This window comes from Empidonax traillii, unplaced genomic scaffold, assembly GCF_003031625.1.
Source record: "Empidonax traillii isolate 1590-97213 ecotype Southwest subspecies unplaced genomic scaffold, ASM303162v1 scaffold90:size2128546, whole genome shotgun sequence".
In the NCBI taxonomy this organism is placed as follows: domain Eukaryota; kingdom Metazoa; phylum Chordata; class Aves; order Passeriformes; family Tyrannidae; genus Empidonax; species Empidonax traillii.
Window position 1 is genome coordinate 146028 of NW_020955283.1, and position 19113 is coordinate 165140.

General features: G+C 38.9%; 2 protein-coding genes across 10 annotated transcripts in view; both read right to left on the reverse strand.

Moving 5' to 3' along the window:
* Positions 1-7108, reverse strand: part of CCPG1 (cell cycle progression 1) — a 22050-nt gene extending 14942 nt beyond the window's left edge. For 3 of the 7 annotated variants that reach the window (XM_027881477.1, XM_027881475.1, XM_027881473.1), the window contains exons 1-2: positions 2740-2811; positions 51-165 (exon numbers count right to left, since the gene is read on the reverse strand). In XM_027881477.1, the coding sequence (XP_027737278.1) occupies positions 51-165; positions 2740-2799 (175 nt within the window). In that variant the 5' untranslated portion in view covers positions 2800-2811. Of the gene's footprint in view, positions 1-50; positions 166-2739; positions 2812-5406; positions 5428-6321; positions 6341-6761; positions 6781-7030 lie in introns of those variants that run through there. The other 4 variants (XM_027881474.1, XM_027881478.1, XM_027881480.1 and 1 more) reach the window with 4 other exon arrangements.
* Positions 7109-9323: 2215 nt separating this feature from the next.
* Positions 9324-18706, reverse strand: DNAAF4 (dynein axonemal assembly factor 4). 3 transcript variants are annotated; one of them, XM_027881484.1, is made up of 9 exons: positions 18632-18706; positions 15762-15909; positions 15234-15367; positions 14252-14492; positions 13376-13521; positions 12677-12786; positions 11829-11982; positions 10742-10847; positions 9324-9882 (listed from the first exon to the last, which is right to left on the reverse strand). In XM_027881484.1, exons 1-9 carry the CDS (start codon positions 18689-18691, stop codon positions 9773-9775), a joined length of 1209 nt encoding a protein of 402 aa, XP_027737285.1. In that variant the 5' UTR covers positions 18692-18706; the 3' UTR covers positions 9324-9772. The 3 variants fall into 3 exon arrangements, with proteins under 3 accessions (XP_027737285.1, XP_027737287.1, XP_027737284.1); XM_027881486.1 differs by lacking the exon at positions 18632-18706 and adding an exon at positions 18144-18245; XM_027881483.1 differs by lacking the exon at positions 18632-18706 and adding an exon at positions 16493-16646.
* Positions 18707-19113: the final 407 nt, after the last annotated feature.

Here is a 19113-nt window from a genome sequence, read left to right on the forward strand (position 1 = left end):
TCCAATAGATACTTACCTATTTCATGAAACAGCTCCTTTTTTAATCTTACCTTGTAAATCAACTGCTTGCTCCTCTTCTTGCAAAGAAACATATTCTTCTGAAACAAACTCATGATTATCATTTGTGCTTCCATTTTCTGAAGTCACTGTCTCTATGTCAGAACCCTGAAGATAAAGAGTTTAAATGGACACTACAGTTACTGAGGTTTTCAACACTAAAACAGGAGAAAAAGGTTACAAAGAAAACAACATTAATAATAAAAACAGAAGAACAATAACCTTTAAAACTGAAGAAAACTTTGAGCAAAAAAAAGCAAGTGAAATACCAAGTAATTAATTAGAGGGAAACAACTGTTAATGTGTAATACTCATGACCAAGGTTGAAAAAAGTCAGAGGACAATTCTAGGGGAAAAAAGGACAGCAATTTAGGCATCAATTAGTAACTATGATAAGTATTTTAAATAACTATTTTTATTACCTTTATCAGAGCTGTTCATTAAATGGAATTTAGAGAAACTGGGAAGGCTTTGAATCTGGGATCTCATTCTTGCACACATGTCCGTGTATTGGATCTAAGTACACACCAAATCCCCAAAATGGAACTTTCAAGCGTGCCACCATGAACATTCATAAATGCTATTACCAGGAAAAGCTATGTATAACTTTCTCCATCTCAACTCCTGTCATCTCTGACACCAGGAAAATAAATATTTACACAAACTCTAAATTGGATTTCTGTCTTTAATCCAGAAAGGAGTCTTAGTTATTAGTCAGCTGCCAGTCGGCAACACCCTCAGAGCACAACAGGAACTGAAGATTAACAATGTTAAGAGACCAGGGTAAGCAAACTAAAGGCAAGCAACATACTTGACAATTCCAAATATTTAATCTTTATATTGTAATTTTTCTTTAAAAGAGCTGATGGAACACAAGTAAGGTTCTAGAAAACTACAAAGATCCAAACCGTAACTGAAAAATACTAAGTCACTGTGACCCATAAATAACTGGAGCTGTTTTTGTAAACAGAGATAAGTTATTTTTGCAATGGCAGGTGTGAAATTACAGTAGTAGTAATACTTCCAGATCAGTTTCCCTGGCTGTCTCATTTCAGGGACTCAAGCAAACACATATGCTTTCGTTTTTAAGAGGAGACTGTACTTCTGAAAGATTAGATACCTCAAAAAGAATTGCATAAGATACATAAGGCTTCAAAAATTACCTGTTTTAGTAAACTGTCAAAAGCTTTATATCTTTTTTTTTTCTTTTGACTATTGAAGTGACAGTTTTAATCTCAAAAGTTTTGCAGAAATTCACCACTCAGTTACAAGCTACTTACTAAAATCTGAGAGAAATCTCAGGAAAGAAAAAACAAAATAATTTGGGGGGTTTGGTTTGGCTGGGATTTATTGATAAATATATAGATTTACTATGTAACAATTGTTCTCTGGTGTGAAAGAACCATTACTTTAGTTTCTTAAATTGTAAATAAGGAAAAGAATAACAAAAATTCAGTTTGCCAGGCTCTACAGCAAGGCAAACATTAGGAGTAGCGCTTAAAACAGATTAAAGTTTTAGTTAAAATACCAAGAAGCTGGGCTTGCTGAGCACAGGGCAAGGCAGCCTTTTCTTAAAAACATGCAGTCTGGTGTGGATGCACGAACTCTCTGATTCACCCTCTTTGTTGCTAGACCTCCATCCCCCTTCCATTTCATCACCCTCCCATTTCATCATCCTCCCATTCCAGTAACAGCAAGGAGGTCAAGAAGGGATATTATCACCTCGCTACCCTCCTACACAAAATTAGCAAGTCCTTTCTCAGTAGTCCAACAATACAGGGCACTGCCTCTCTGGCCGAAGCAGACACTCAGAGCAGCACACACAGCTGTCAGTTCTCTGCAGTCACAATCTGGACAATGGCCATTTCTTGCCTCTCTTAACTCAGTGCAAAACAAATCCAGAAACGGATTCCACTGTGTCATCACCAATACAGGTTGCAATGATATGTGAGAAATTAACACTGCAGTACTCCAAATTTGTCTAAGCCATAGCTCTATCCCTTTCCTAAATATCCAAATCAATTCACTGAAGCATACAGAACTCCACGTCACCCCCTCCCTGGGTAGCACCTGTGTGAAGGTACCTGCCCATCTCATCCATTCTACTTCCTTCACATTCAAGATTCAAAGATGTCTTACCAGGAGAATGCTGATAATGGCAGCTCCTAAACACCAGTGCTTCCCCATTCTTATTTCCTTGAACCAGGAAAGAATAACCAGGAACAGAAGATCTCTGTGCCGCAGAAATCTCTCCTGCTTTGGCTGGGCAAACCCCTGCCATCCCATAATCTTGTGTTATGTTAAGTTATTTAGACTGCATAATTCATTTGGAGTTACAGTGTAAAATAACCATCCCAAGAATGAAAATAAAGCCTGCAGTTCACAGCTGAGTAATCCAACTGTGGTAGTCAACTTGTAAACCCTTTCTCTTTTATCTGAGCAGAGTCCAGCAGCCTGTGCTCTCCTGGATCCTGCCTGGAGTGCAGGAGTTTTCTGCTTCTCTTGGTGACAGGATTCCAAATTGTTCATCCAGCCCAAAACAAGGAAGAGAAGTTTTAACCTTCCCTTAAATACCACCTTGCTACCAACTGAAATGGAACCAAGGCCCAACACTTATAAACCTCAAACCAGCTCTCTTGTGCTTTTGAAACCGAGAGAACTTCACTAATTTGAAACAGGTACCTCATGATTGATGACAGTCCAGCCGCAGGAGGAATCACTGTCACTGGAATTTTCAGACATTGTCAAAACACGCTGCAAGTAAAAGTAGATTCTTTTAATATGCAAGACACACAATTTCATTGCTCTCTCAAAAAAAAAAACAGAACACAGAAAAATCCAAATCACAATGTTACAGAACAGTATACTAACTCACAAATTGTTATTCTGGAATTTAGGGGGAAAAAAAACAGAATAAAAGTTTAAAAAGAAAATATATTCTTTTGTACTTATTTCCTATTATTTTTTTAATACCTGGAGCAAACAGAGTTTTGCTAAGTACACACCTACATCAGCCACACAAAAAGCTCGTAAACACATATACACAAAACTAGTCAATAAATCAATAATCAAAGTTAAAATTTGTCTGTAGTATCATTGTTTTAGGGATGATTCAGTATGTGAACTAATTTCTGGATTGTTACATGCACAGGAACTATAGTTTATTCAAGAAAAACACTGTGGGTTTTTTTTGAGAAGATACAAATTCGGATCTTCTGAAACTAATTCTCTCCAACTACTGGGCAAAAGCAATGTTTGGTGTCTCTGTCACTCCTTCCAAGGGCTCTCAAATGCACTGATTCTGAGGAAAACTGAGAGAGTACCTGACAAGTACAAAATCAGAATGAAAATAACCTGAAGTACAAATTTTAGTTGTTACAACACTCCTGAGAGCGACTTTCAGAAGAAAACTGTCCAACTGCGGCTGCCTGCTTACTTTTTCCCCTTTTCACCAGGAATTTACTGGGAATACAGAGTATTCATTATTGTTGCATATTCAGATCAATTTCTGAGGTCCTTAACTAGCAAAATGACTTTAAAATTCCTTGAAATAAAAATGTATCGAGTTGTTAAATAAAATTTATCATAGATTCATCTTGGTGAAAAAAAATCTTCCCAAAACTGAACAGTTTCCAATCAACAACATGCCTGTTCCATTATGCATCAATGTAATAAAACATCAGAAGAAATCATGGTTCAATAAAACTTCTGAGAAATTTCAGACACCTGCTTTATTTCCCACACCTAGTTACTTCTAGTACGAACATAGAGAAAATTTATTTACTCTACTTTATTCTCCTGTCTTTACTCTCAGTTTGTTAACACAGAAAATATACACAAACCTTGAATGACAACTTCCAAATAGGTCAGTGTGGCCAGAAACTGGCACAACAAAATACAGAACTTCCAATTCCACTTAGCTTTCTTACAAAATACAGTAAACATCCATCTCCTACCTCTGCATTATGGTAGTTATTGTATGTTTTTCTAAGACAACGTTTTTTTCTCATTAACTTCAATTAACATATCTACAGTATCTCTGTAAAAAAAGCAATGATGACCACCATAAACACAGTTTATAAAGAAAAATAATCAACTAATATCAACTAAATAAACAACTAATAATCAACTTAGGTATCAAATTTACAGAGAAACTGAATTTCTATTTTTTATAAAGCCCTAATTTGAATATGATTGTCATCTTCCTGCAGATCTTTTTCTTCCTTCATTAGTGCTTTTCCTGGAATCTCAATTAGGGAATATCAGGTTTGGGAGGGGGAAGTGGGGAGGAATGTATTTTGGTTTGTGTTTTTTTCAATCATACTGCATATAATCAATTTTTTTTTAATCGTGATTTATTTAAAAATCATACTTCTTCAATCTGGAAAATAACAAATGCCCAAATGGCAAAGACTGTGTTCCAGAGTGACAATGACACGTCCTTGCTGTCATTAATTATTCTCAATTTGCCCAGGCATCCAGCAGCAGCAGCATTCCTTTCAGAGGAAGGTAATTACCAGCCCCAGAACTCATCACCTGTCAGAAACATCGCTGGCTATGCTGCAAGAAGTGAAGAGAATTCTTAAAAGATAACTTTAGGTCACCAGCACAGTTTCTGATACAAGTGCATCTGCAGATGTTGAAAGGGCAGGTTTTAACAGCAGACTCTGTGCCGGATCTTGTCACATCTGTCTTCCTCCAGCTCCCCCAGCATTTCCTCCTGGGCCCTGGCAAAGTTAACCCAAATGCCATCCTGCTCTCCCTCCCCATCCACAGCACAGACTGGCAGGTAACTGAGCACTGCACAAACTCAACTCTACTGAATACACATGTAAACATCCATCTTCCCTTCCCAAACACAAGTTTCAGGACCTAACTGTGTGGGTACTGACATCATCAAAAAGATTATAAAAAAAAAAAAAAAAAAACGAGAAAGAAGCAGACAAATCATCATTATTTTCTATCACTTGCTCACCTTGATACATGACTTTGAGTTAAAACCTTGTATTCAACCAGAATATTATACTAATATGGTGTAACTGCATACAGGTGATCAGCCTCCAAAACAGAAAAGGTTTTAATATCAAGAAAAATAATGGAATAAAAAAGGAATAATTACAAAACCACTGAGGTTTGCAGGTAGAATTGCTAAATTTAGCCAAATGATGATACATAGATAGTTCGGCATCAGACTGAAGGGCATCTTTAGGGTCAATGCATTCCTACACGTACATTGTAGGAATACACATATATGTGTAAAACAGTTATCAAAAGTAAAGCATTTTAATAATTAGTTAGGTCGAAAAGATTCAAAGAAGCCTAAAAAATTTTAATTAAAAAAAAAATTACCTAGGTACAGAGTTCCTGAACTTCAATCATCAGCTAAACAGCTTATTTCTGTAAGAGATTAATAACACACACAGTCATAATTAAATCTGAGGTCAGATCCAGTCCCTTAAGTAAACTGAAATACAGAAGACTACTCTGAACCCAATGACTACACTGATCCACTCACAAAATCTTCACCAGCCTGATTCTCCACCACATCATAAAGACCCAGTAAGAACCAGTATGCTTTTCCTACCAGCCTAAAGGTGCTGGATATGGCTGGCACTTCCTGAATGCAAGTTATTTGGAAAAAGTAGCTTTGAGCTACTAAGGAATTAAACACACATGAAGCCTGCAAAGTTCCTAACGAATCCAGATGACATTAATGGGTTCCAGACCAATAACAGCAGGGATAACTCAAAGATACAGTAGCGTCACACATCTCCTATATGTCAGGCTAAGTCAGAAGGAAAGACTTGGAAAAAAAAAAAAAAAACAACCACACACAACCAAAAAAAACACCACCTCCCAACACAGTTTCACTGGTTTTGTATTCTCACTAGATATCTTCGTTGCCACTACTGACATCACCTTTTTAATTTCTATCTAGCCAAAATAAATATCCATTATATTCAGAGTTCAACTTTAACGTATTGGGAGGGGCAGGGATTAAGAAGTGTGAACTATTTTCCTAACCTTAGTGAAATGCAAATCAGAAGCATAAGGTGTAAAAGCTTACAGCCATATGCATTGTTGCTAACGTAATGCAAGTTAGCCCAGTTATCTATATAAAAATAAACATGAGATACCACATCCTATTTATCCACTGTGAAGTAGAATAAATACCAGACTCAGAAAGAATAACCACTCCAGTTTAAACAAACCCTTAAGTTCTATCATTTAAAAAAGAGGATTTCCTAGATGAAAAAAAACAACCTTCAACAAGCACTGACAAAGATGAGTAACAGGCACCAATAGGAATGTGAAAGTGTTCTGTGGAGTTTGCTGTGCTGTCATTGCAAGTAAAAACTCACAGTTCTCTTCCACAATAGCTCCTTTGTTACACAACAGAAATAAAGCCAGGTTTAGTGGCATTACTCTTCAGGGTTCTCTTGCAAGTTTAATATTTCTGCTCAGTGGCAATTTTTTTCCCACAGAACATTCTTCTCTAGGAATATATTTAGCAACCCATAGAGGCTATGATTTTCAGCAAGACGAACGTGGCTTCCAAGAGCCCGGCCTCGCCAGCGCCGGACCTTCCCTGCTCAGTGGCCAGCGCTGCTCTCGCACAGGTGCTCCCGCAGCACCCGAACCGGAGCGCGGCGCGGGGCCAGCGCGGTTAAAGCGGCAGTGCCGGTGTTTATGAAACAGAGCACCTTGCATCAGCCGGGGCGGCAGCGGCTCACGATGAGAGCAAAGGAAGTTGGCGACCGCCAGCGCCCAGGGCCGGGTCCGCACGGCGGTGACCCCCGTGCAGTGACCCCCGCCCGGCCCGGCAGAGCAGCGCGGCCGCCCGCACGGCCCCGCTCACCCGCTCCCCACACCGCCAGCAGCTGCCCCGGCGCCCCGGGTTGTGCCCTGCTCCGGGCAGACCCTGCCCAGGGCAGCCCCCGGGAGTTCCCCACGGGCCGGACCCGCCGCCTACCTGAGCGCGGCCCCCGCGGGGCCCGGCAGGACGAGGGGCCGCGGCCGCCGCTGACGCCGTCACAAACAACCCGGCCCGCCCGGGCCGGCGCCTGCGCGCGGGGCGGCGCCCGAGGCACCCGGCTGAGCGCGGCCCGCGCCCCCCGCGGCCCGGCGGCCACAGCGCCCGGGGAGCCCCGGCGACCGCAGCGCCCGCAGAGCGACCGGCAAACAGCGTCCCGCGCAGCACAGCACAGCGCCCGGCCCGCCCCGCTCACCGCCATGGCAACGCCGCGCCGCCGAGCTCGGGCCGAGCGGCCCCGGCCGTGTTTGTGACGGGGAGGTCGCTCAGAGGCTTCTTCGCGGCGGGGGCGTTGTGCCGGTGTAATCAGGGGATAATCGGCCACAGGGACAACCCAGCGCTGAGGGGACTCTGCCAATAAGGCTTGTACTTAGGGAAAGGGAAAAACAAGTCACGCGTCGTCGTCGTCGTCTCCCCCCCCAAAAAAAAACCCCAACTCCAAACCAAAAACCCAAACACTCCAAAACAAAACCCCAAAAACAAACAAAACAACCAACCAACAAAAAGCCCCACCAAAGAACACTCCAAAACGTGCCCCCGCTCCCCCCCAAAAAAGTGCCGTGTATGGACCACAAATATTTGATGCTTCTAGTCCCAGGTGGAAAAAATGATGAGAGGAATTAACTAATTTGGAAGGTCTCCCAGAAGCACAGGCCATGCTGCTCCAGGAGAAGCTGTCCTGTCCCAAGAGCCACTCAGACTGGGGGTAAGGCTACTTACACCCACCAAACACCTACACCACATTTCATCAACAGGCACAGCACAAACAGAGCAGATGCAAACAGTGCTCTAATACTGGACCAAAACATAAATGGGAGACAACAACAGGCCTCAATAATAAAGTCAGAATTTCTTACTCAAGGTTTATCTAACCTAGCAACTTAAATGTTTTCTTCATGGCACCTCTGAAGAACAGCAGATTGTCAATGGCTTGCTCAGCAACACTAAAGGAGGTACCTTACTCAGTGCAGTTTTACCACAAGCTCATCAATACAGCACTAGAGCACTTTCCATAAACAGACTAAGAAGTATCTGTCATATTTCAAGTCACTCCCTACAGAGAAAAAGAATTAAAAAAAAATTCATGTATGTGAACATGAGTAAATACAGTCACTTGGATGTTTCTTTAGTTTTCATATTTCTGTATATTAGAAAAAACTAAAACACGTAACCCACAAAGCTTCGCTATATTCTTAATCTCATTCCTATCTTTATTATCCATACTAATTATTTCTGACACATGTCATCTTCTATGCTCAAGATTATCACTAATGTAGAAATGAATGCCAACTCCAAATTTTAGTATCCTCCATAGTCATCATAAGTCAAATTATCACTGTCCACACTTTACTAAATAAGGTCAAAGCGTTAAGTTCCTCACTCTCCACCATGCATGTATTTCAGTACACATCTTGAGCAATATTTGCTCTGACCACAAACACTCAACAAGTTTGCAATGCTTTGTCCTGTTAGTTGAAAGGCTGAATAAGATGTATCAAAAAGGATGGAGCCCATTTGATAATACAGTTCTCCAAATCAGACCTAAACCCATAGAAATAAAACTCTCGTAACTGGTCTCATAAATGTGGAACTCTAACTTTAGAAAAAATTAAGTGCAACAGACATTGACCTGAAGGTTTACTTGTTTTAACTTAACTATTTTCTGGTTTTAAAAATCAGCCTCCACATTCTTACATCTCAGGACATTAAATACCAACACAACGTACATGGCTCAGATATGGTGAACACACCATCAGCTCAGGTGTTGAAGTTAAAGGTTTAACATGCATTTGCTCCCAATATGATCAGATGAAACAGGCAGATATTACTGATGCCACCAAGCACATTTGCTTCCCTTTTAAGGGGGGAAAAAAATGGTGAACTTACAGCCAGCACTTGCTTCTTTGCATTTTCTTTCTCCCATTGCCAGTGTGTCTCCTCCTCAGCCCTCACTTCCCCTCAGTAATTATATAAAATAGCCACATTTTGGCAAGTATAGCATTAAACTCAACTGAGGCACTAAAGCTCCTGCACTGCCCTCCTTCCAGCTGCTATTAAAGAGTATTTGCAACCCCTTCCAGCAATGCAATTGGTATCTGTAGGAAAGACAGCAACTATGCCAGACACCTCTGACTCACCTCAGCACTCCTCTCCAGGCTCTAACTAAAGCAGCTGGAAGCAACCTTCTCCCTGCTCCAAGAGTATAGAATTTGCACAGAATAATATATATATATATGCATAATAAATATTTTATTACAAAGACAGAAATCAGTCATAAATGGTATACAGGAAACAGACTGAAGTGGAAAATTCAGAAGTCTGCTAAAACTGCTACTGAAAGAAGTGTAGTTGAAATGGTCACAGGTTGAAAAGAACACAACATAATGGAACAGCTTCAAATCCAGTGTTACAGATTTTCATGGTAACACAAATGCTAACAAAAAGCAAAAATATGACAACTCTATATCAAAATGAGATAAAATATATCTAATTATGTTTGTTATAATATTATACTTCCCAAAAAAAGTAATTCATAAATCCAATCCATTACCAATTCTGTACGTGTTCTGAGTGAAACACAAAATATGTCTAGTTAACACATACTGAAAAGAAATAAGATTCTTTTTGATGTCCTTGAAAGGCATCTCTGTCAAAGAGTTTCTTTTTTTATGGTTTTTTTAATTAAGAACTTTGCATTGTTCCTTGAATTAGGTGTCGAATCTTCTCAGCATCTTTTTCTATATTTTTATTTTTAGGATCAATCTTGAGAGCTGCTTCATAATCCTGGAGACCTAATATAGATACATTAATAAGAATATCAATCAATAATGCAAGAGCATCCTCTAGCAACCACCTGGAAATAACTGCTCCCTAGTCATAAGCATGAAGTATTGATTTTGAGTTTTACCTTTGGTCAGTAAATAAACTTATATTATTTTACAAACATTTTAGTGGAAACACTCTACTACATAAACCTTTCAGGTTTTAAAACATGAAAGCAGAGTCTCTTCATTCACATATATATACCTATATATATGTGTGTGCATGACAGGAGTGTTCTTAAGTGTTCTGCAGAAGAGAGGAAAAATGAATGACAGAAATGAATGTGTGAAAGTAAGAAAAAAAGACATGAACTGTGAATACTAGAGCTTGGGGGAGGAGGAGCAAATAATGAGTACAGGAAGTAAAATCTTGTTTAATTGTCTTTTTCCAAAAGTTTCCAGGTACAAATGAAGCTGTAAGGGAATGACAAAGTGATTCAGAGATAGAAAAAGGTAAAGAATGGCCAAAGCTTAGCACTTCAACACTGTCACGCGGAAGATTCTTCAATTTCTATTATCAGCTTTCACTCGTAAATTTGCTTTACAAAATTAAGTTGATGCTCTTGAAGAACTCAGTAGGGACACTGCTAATTCAGGTATTTTTTTCAAGATTTTTCAAGTGAAATTGCAACCAGCCAGCAAAATTTAAAAAAAAAAATTAAGTAAGGAATGTGGTATCAAGGTTCATAACAGAGACATAGATTGTACAGGGCTCCTTCAAAGTCATTCCTGAAAACATAAAGGTGCAACCAGTCTCACTGAACTAAACAGAATTACTTGCCTGTCACTACAAATTCATGTGCACGCTTTCATAAAATCAAGGCCTCACCTTCAGTATATAATTCCAGCTGACAAAAGGCTGTTCCACGTCTCACATAGGCTTTCACTCGAGCGTCCTCATTATCAGGAACAGGTGGTGTCAACAGTTCTAGTGCCTTTACAAATGTGAACACCCAAAGTATTTAGAAGAAGATTATCCATAATTTAAGGGGTTTTCTAGTCTACACACACTTCTCTCACCTAATTACTATTATTATACAGTAACATAATAACTATTCAAGTAGAAATAGGAAATAACTATTCAAATTCAAACTATATGGCTTGCGAATCTATTCATTAAGATTTGTATCCATCACCCCAGTGTGCTAACTACAGTTACTCTGCCATGGCTAAAAACTGACAAATACTATGTTAAATGTTTATTACAGTCAAATAATGTTCTATTTTCCTACACAATATTACGTCTCATGTTATTAAAAAAAAAAAAAAAAAAAAAGGAGCCCTAAAAAAGCACGTGTGTGTTAGTAGTAGTTACTAGGAAAAAACAAAACAATCAAGATTCAAGTACTTATCTGGCAAAACTTCATCCACATTATTCAGGAGCCATTTGAAATCACTCCTCTCATTGCACAAATAATGGCTGCTAAAACATGCAGGTGATACAGCTCTTATTTTAAAATATCTGGTTTGCTGGTGTTTTTTTAAGGTATCCTGCTCATCACCATCACACCTTTATTTTTCTTTCCAACTAACTAAAGCACAGCACAGTGTACCAAAAAAGATATCTGTGTGTATTTTTGGTTGTTTTTTTTTTCTGCTCCAAGTTGTGGGTTATTTCAAGTGTATATATTGCTACAATATTTTTATCAGTAAAGAAACATGTGCTAGTCAACATTTGGCCATTTGTCCCAAATGTGGAGAAGCATGGTTTAGAGTTTTTTTAATTGTTCTTTTGCTTTAAATTTCTGAAAGTTCATTAATCACTATCAAATTTCAATATTCCAGCATGACTTCATTATATCAAGTTTGAATTTTAAAATTTCGAATTGCACTAATATGTATTTACAGATCTGCTTAAAACAGAAACGTCACAGTAATACATCACAATAAAGCACAAGATGATAGTATTTTTATACCTTAGAGGAATCTTCAATAGCTTTGTGTAAATTCCTCAGTTTAAGGTGGCAAGCAGCACGATTCAGGTACAGCAGGGGAAGCTTGTTGTTCAGCCTCAGTGCGAGGTTATAGGCGTTTACAGCTGCCAGATAGTTTCCCATTGCAAACATCTTGCTAAGTGTTAAACAGAAAGTGAAACATGCACTTTAAAGAAGGTGATAAACACAAGATAAATACCTGCTTATTAATAACAATTCATTTTCAAAAATTTGAAGTTTTAGCATCTTCTCCTTGGAAATGCCCATTTATAGCCTTTTCTGAGAACATCACAGCTGTAGTTCAGTCCAACTTGATGCTGTCAATACAACACAATAAAAAGTCACTGCTTCCAAGCAGCAAAGAACTGAGAGATGAACACAGTTTTGCAGACACAGGACTAGTTTTGAAAGCTTTGTGTATCTGATCGCCTAATCAAACCTTTCTGTATAACACAGCTATATAAATAAACCAGCATTTTTATAATATTTCTTAAGTTTGTTTTGGGCAGGTGTTTCACCTCTCCCTAAAAAGTTCAAATGAAAGGAAATCCACCTGGGTATAACAGAGCATTGCCTCAACTGTCTGCAAAGAAGAATATGCATGATGTGTTTGCAATGACTTTGTTCATCACAGGCTTCAACAACTGCATCTCATGACTTTATCAGATTCAAACCCCATAAGCTGCCAATAAAATCTCTATTATGACTACTCTGTAGACATTCACCATCTGTGTTTAGGATAAATAATAGAAAATATCAAAACTTAATTAATTATAATGGTGTTTGCCTAGTGTAAGGTTCAATATATCTTCAAGTGGAATCTAACTTACTTTCCTTTGTCCTTTAACCAATCTGGATTCTTCTCCTCTTCTTTTAGATCTTGCAGCTCAGACAAATCGGCACTTATTGTTCTTCGAGCTTCTGCTTGTTTATGGAGCCACTGCAAATACAAAATGGGCAAACATTATTTCTGAAGGAAAAATTCAAATCCAAAAATGGATTTTATCTCTTCACTCACTACTATCAAGAGAATTCTACTTGCCACATATTTTGGACAGAGAAAAATATTTAATAATGTCAGATATGAAAAACTTCAGTTTCCCAAGTATTTTATTACCACAGAAAGTCAGGTTACTGCATCACTAATACTTTTTGGTTTACTTGTTTGTTTTTAATCTTCCAAAATTACTTTGTATTCATTCAGTTGAGCTTGAAAGAACTGTGAGCTTCTTTTTGAGACAAAACTTAAAGAATCTTAAACATAAGAGTAAAAACATTTCAAATTTTGTACTTCAAAGAATTAATGTTGTTGCCTTCTTCCTTCCCCCCACCCCGCAAAAAAGAACATGCTATTCATTAACCTGCACTATCACATGGTGAAAATAATTTTTATATAAAATTGTTTCTTTATATCTTAATTTAAATATGACTGCCTTCCTCGGAAGATATATTGCACAGGTTACATTCCTTGGCACGGATACCATTTTTGTCAGCTTGGTGAATACACAATAAACAATTCACTACTTTACCTCCTCCTCTTCCGCGACGCGAGATTCTCGCAGAGCTGTAGGAAAAACTCGTGGGGTAAAGTTGACTTTAATTGTAGCAGCAGATCGAGGAGCTGGTAGCTGTTCTTCCTTTACATTTGGTGAAAATATACTACCGGAACCATGACCTGTGAAAAGAATTGGAATACTGGAAACAATAAAAATCAAGCCAAAGAGAATTTTCTGTTTTTCTACCAAAGTCCAAAGTACACCTAATTTAGGAATGCGGCACATTGGGATTAAACCTCTAATAACTTTAGAAAGGTTTTGACTTGTTCTTTTGAGGGGAAGGTTCAAACAATGTTTCTTGTTAATGTAGCCACTAAATAAATGGAATGATAAAGCATCTATCACAAATGAACTTAAACTCCTCTTACAACTCTAACTCTGTCACTTGTATGATGCTCTGACAATCACCAAAAGTTAAAATTAACCTATAAAAGCAAACAAACAAGAAATGCAATATTTTCTGTTGTTTCAGTTTCCTGGCTTGGCTCTCCAATAGGGGGATAGAGAGAGTGAAAGGAGATTGTATATTTCTGTGAAAGGCAGCAGTAAGGTAACTTTGGGTAACAGGATCTCCACCCTCAGAAAGTCTGCATTACACCCTCAGAAAGGCTTTCTGGTTTACTTTTCTAAAGCTTAGAACAAAACCTGCTCTTGTATTTCCAAAGATTTAAACAAGAGCTAAGAACTCACATGCTTGAGCTCAATAAATTGCCTGAAAATACTTTAAAATAACTGCAGACGAAAAGCACTGGCTCAATGTGGATGAGACAAACATAAATGATAAATTAGAAATATCCATAGTTATATCCATAGTTTAAAGAATTACAAAGTACAGTTCAACCATACAACCTTTTGTGGGCTTGGGTCTGGTCTTTGAAGTTCCTTCATTAGGAATTCTAGTTTTGGTCATTTTTTCATTTTTCCTCTCTTTTAATTGCCCTATTTCTTGATGTAATTCCCCGTCTTTTTGTATGCTTTTGTATTTATCAGCATCTTTTTGCTGGTTTTTCCATAACTCCAACTCCTCAGTGACCTTCTGCCGTTCCTTTTCTTTCAGATCTTCAATTCTTTTTCTTTCTGCTTCTTCTAGCTGTTTGAACAATAAATCTCTGAGATCAGATGTTTCATCTGATAGTACTATGATGACTAAGTAAAAACCACCATTATTTTCCCAGTTTCATACCCCAAGCATAGCGTAACCAATGTGACCATACAAGCAGAATTAACTAAGATGCTTAAAAATGACAGAGAGCAAACATTTCAGATTAGCCTTTACAAGTCTCATCTTTTAACTAATCCTTTTAAACACAAATAAAGTGACCAGACTTTTTACATACATAAAAATTTTGAAAAACATATCTGAAAAGAAGAGACGTAAAAAGCAGAATGACAAACATGCAAACACAAAAATGACAATGAACAGCAAGTCTGTTGTAAAAATATAACAATGCAACAAATAAGATTTTTTTTTCAATCAGTATTTTTGACAGTGCTAAATGGCTAAACACCTGCACTGATGCAAAGGCCATACAAGACTACAGTTTTTGTACATGACTGTACTCTCCTTTCAACTGACAAAAATCTGAACTCCTTACCAAAAACTTTCTTTAGTATTACTAATGGAAAATGGTAACTTCTAAGTACTTTTCCTGTATCAATTTCATATTTAGTAATAAATGTGTTTTAAGTGCAAAGAAATAACAAGGTTTACCATCACTATAATAAAAGTTAGTACTTTTCATATTTTTTAAAGTACATTTAACCAAGCAGATGCCAGATTAGTTGGCAGTTATTACATGTATTTGTCTTATAGAGCTCCTTCTAAACCTACCTTCATTGTGGCCTCCAAAGCATATTTTTTGTGTTCCTCTTTTGTAGCTTTTTTTGCTTCTGTCTCCTCTTTTGCCTTTTGTTGGGCTTTTAGAACAGCATTCTCTCTTAGATATTGCAGTTGTTCCTTGTCGGCTTAAAAAAAATAAATAAAAACTATTTTAGTCATTTAGGCCTGGAGGTCTAGCGGTATGTATCATATTCATAAAAATAGGATTCCTTCTGCTACTTTGTGTGGGAAAATGCAACATTCTCCAATTCCACAAAATAGTGTTTATCAAGCCCATCTCCAAAGGAGAAAAATTAAGATTTGCTTACACACAAAATATAAGTTTTACAAGAAACATTGTTTTGTTTCCTAAGTGCTAGATTCAATAGATATTCTTTGTTCTCACATACTCTCTATTTTTAATAAAAAGGTTTAACTGAGCAGATATCTACCAGCAAGAGTTTCACACGGCAGTTTGTAAAGTGTTGGCTCAGAACAGGTTTCTTACAGGCAATCTAATTTTCAGAATAGAGAACTTACCATTTTCTAGGCTTAGGGAATCCCACATGGCCGGCTCTTTTTTATACAAAGTGAAGAAAATGTTTCCATTTCCGATCTTTGCTGTGCTATTTGTGTCATCAATAGGAGCATACAAAATAACTTCAAATAAAAAGGGAGGGATGCTTACCTACAAAAATATAATTTGTACTATTTTTATAACTCTCACATATTCAAAACACTCAGCACAAGCACACAGTAAACCTCAAGAAACACATACTATTGACAGAACTAATGTGCTTTGTATCCAGTGTAGAGGTTTGTTCAGGCCCAGGGGAGGTGCTTCCCTCCCCTCCAGGGTGGGTCTTCACAAGGTTATATTTTTATTATTTCAATACATTTCAACCTCTTTATTAAAGAGATTGAAAAACTTGGTTCTTCAGCACTCTGACAGAAGCCATGGACCTCATAATTAGAGTTATTATTCACAGTATAAGCAGATGTGTATAATTCAGTCCATTTATGCGACAGTAAAGGCAGGTGACACCTGTTGAGTAGCAAGAGCATTAGTACAGAGAATGAGCAGGGGTAAAGCCATTATCTGTCGCGGGATGGGCATCCAACAGCCTGCAGGACAGAGAGGGAGATTATAAAGGCTACAAGACCACAAACTGGAGAGCGTTGCCATGGTGTGCGGCGCGTGTGCTCTTCGGCAGAGCTCCGGAGCAACGCGGAGACACAAGGCCCGAGGGGGAGCGGGGCGCGCCGCCCACCTTCAGGTATCGCTCGGAGCAGAAGATGTTGGCGGGGGTGGCCCGGGCGCCGCGCAGGGGCAGCGACAAGAACACAGCGGTGGGGCTCTGGTGCCAGCGGAACTCCCGCAGCCACAGCGGCATCGCCGCCCGCGGGCCCCGGCAGCGCTGCCCTCAGCCGGGCCGGCCCGCGCGGCGCACGCCGGGACATGCAGTCCCGCGGGGCCCCAGGGCTCCGGCCGCCATCGCGCTCACCTGGGCCCAGCAGAGAGGAGAGGAGAGGAGTGCGGCTCTTATAGCCACTGTTACCCAAACAGGCCTCCATGAAGAGACGAACTGCTATTAGTTTAGAATTTCTGGTAAAAAAAAAAAAAACAAACAACCTACTGATTGATTTAGCAATACACAGAGTCATGGGATGGGTCAGGTTGGAAGGGACCCAGTGGGTCATCTGGTCCAACCTCCCTGCTCAGGCAGGGTCATCCCAGAGCACATGGCACAGGATTGTGTCCAGATTGTTCTGGAATATCTCCAGTGAGGGAGATTCCACAGTCTCTCTGGGCAATCTGTTCCAGTGTTTGGTTGCTGCATAAGAAAGAAGTCCTTCCTCATGTTCAGCTCGATCTTCCAGGGCATCAGTTTCTGCCCCTTGCCTCTGGTTCTACTGGTTGACATCACCAAGCAGAGCCTGGCTCCATCCTCTTGACACCCTCCCTTTAGATATTTATACACAGCCTCTTGTTGAGGGTGATCAGGCCCAGATCTCTCAGCATTCCTGTTTAGAGAGATTCTCCAGACTCCTGACCAACTTTGTTGCCTCCTTCTAAACCTGTTCCAGGAGCTCCATGTCTCCTTTGTGCTGAGAAGCCCAGAACTGCACACAGTACTCCCAGTGTGGCCTCACCAGGGCTCAGCACACAGGCAGGATCACTTTCCTCAACCTACTGGCAATGCTGGCACTGAAACTTCCAGATGTCCCCTAAAAATAACTGGGTCATACCAGCAGTTCCACGCTATTGCCTCGCAATGTTGTCTGTTGTACCGTCTGCCAAAAACTCAGGAGGTAGTTTGCACATGCTCCACGTTCCTCAAACAGTAACACTGTATCTGCAAAAATAAAGTTAGTATATAGAAAGTAACTGCTTCTGGGGAATATGGCTTGAAAGACAAGTCAAAACCAGCTAAAAATTCAGGTATGTGGACGTTCTTCAAAAGTATACCATTACATAAAACTTTGGGAAAAATCCAGAACCAAAAAGTCTAGTTTTCCCCTTTCCTTTAAAATATGACCAAGGAAAATGGAGTTTAACATTGCACACATTAGTTAGGATTTCTGATGTGTGTCACCAAAAATTTAATTTTTATATTCTATTATCTATATTTCAAAGCAATGAAAGGGTTGTGGTTACTTCTAAGTACTGTGTATATCTATATCTATAGATATATAAAAGTAGGTATTTAAAACTTTTTCAGAGCAAGAAATCCAACGTAAGTGATATGATTTCTGGGTTATTCTCCACTCTCACTCACCCACATCAGTATCATCTGGATGAATGCTTGCACGGACTGGAATCTGAGAAGTGAATCAAGTTCCTCATTTTAAGAGTATTCAAAATATATAGCAGCATTGCCTAGAATTGTTAGAATGCAACAGTAACTCCAAATCTCCTACCACTCCAGAATGCAGCTGTAGTCATCCAGAACACATCCCTCAGTTATGGAGAGTTCATTCCTGGACTTACATTTTTTGAGTGCTGGTCTTCTGCCTTGGTCACCCAGGTGTTATTTTTTGTTTAATCAAAGAGAATATACTGAAATAAAGCAGCTTATTATTTATCCTGCTAGAAAGACTATACTATTCATACATTCTTTACAAGATGGGACACAGTTATGATTACCAGTATTTGGTCTTAAGTTACACTAAAGAGCTCCAATACAGCAATAAAAAGTCTATTTACTTAAAAGCTACATCTCCAATGCAAAGCTTGTAGAAGACACAGTAAATACCACTAACACATTTTTATGTCAAAGTAGCAGATTTATCTGCTAACGACACAAAAGGGACTCAGCCATGTCTTGAATCAGCATTAAAAGTCTTGTGTTGATGTGTATCTGCAGAAACACCACCTCTATCCCACACACTCCACACTGCAGGCTTACCTGGACAAATGGCTGCGCTCTTATCACGACACACAAATAACATAAATGCAAAATTAACATTCATAATCGATCTCCTGTTGGCATTAACTTTATCAGTCAAAAGTTTGTAGTAAAAAGTTTCCAGTGCAAGAAACTTTGTGGTGAAAAGAAAAATTATTCTGTTAAAAACCTAATTCCTAAATTCCCATCTCCTATGCTATGAAGGATAGAGATGTACATTCCAGACAAATCTTAATAATATTAGTAATATTCTGAACCTTCCAGCTGCTAATACACACATCCATCTTTTCCAGGGTTATTTCACTTCTAATGGCTTCAGAGGCTTTAATATATGGGGGGGACCCCTTTAAATATCTTACATTTTCTTATCTTTATTAACCTTTTTTCCTCCCATCCTTTCTAATTTCTTTCTCATTTCTATTATTCCCCCATATCTTTCACACAGAGAAGGAACATTTTATGAGACTGTTTATTACAATAAA

Bases quoted from the DNA above. Each gene is read 5' to 3' on its own strand.
- DNAAF4 (XM_027881483.1), bottom strand. From the start codon at position 16,615: ATGCCGCTGTGGCTGCGGGAGTTCCGCTGGCACCAGAGCCCCACCGCT. The intron at 15,368-15,761 runs GTAAGTTCTCTA...ATTTTTTTTAAG, and splicing joins TTCCCTAAGCCTAGAAAATG to CCGACAAGGAACAACTGCAA. The intron at 14,493-15,233 runs GTAGGTTTAGAA...TTGTTCAAACAG, and splicing joins CTTTGGAGGCCACAATGAAG to CTAGAAGAAGCAGAAAGAAA.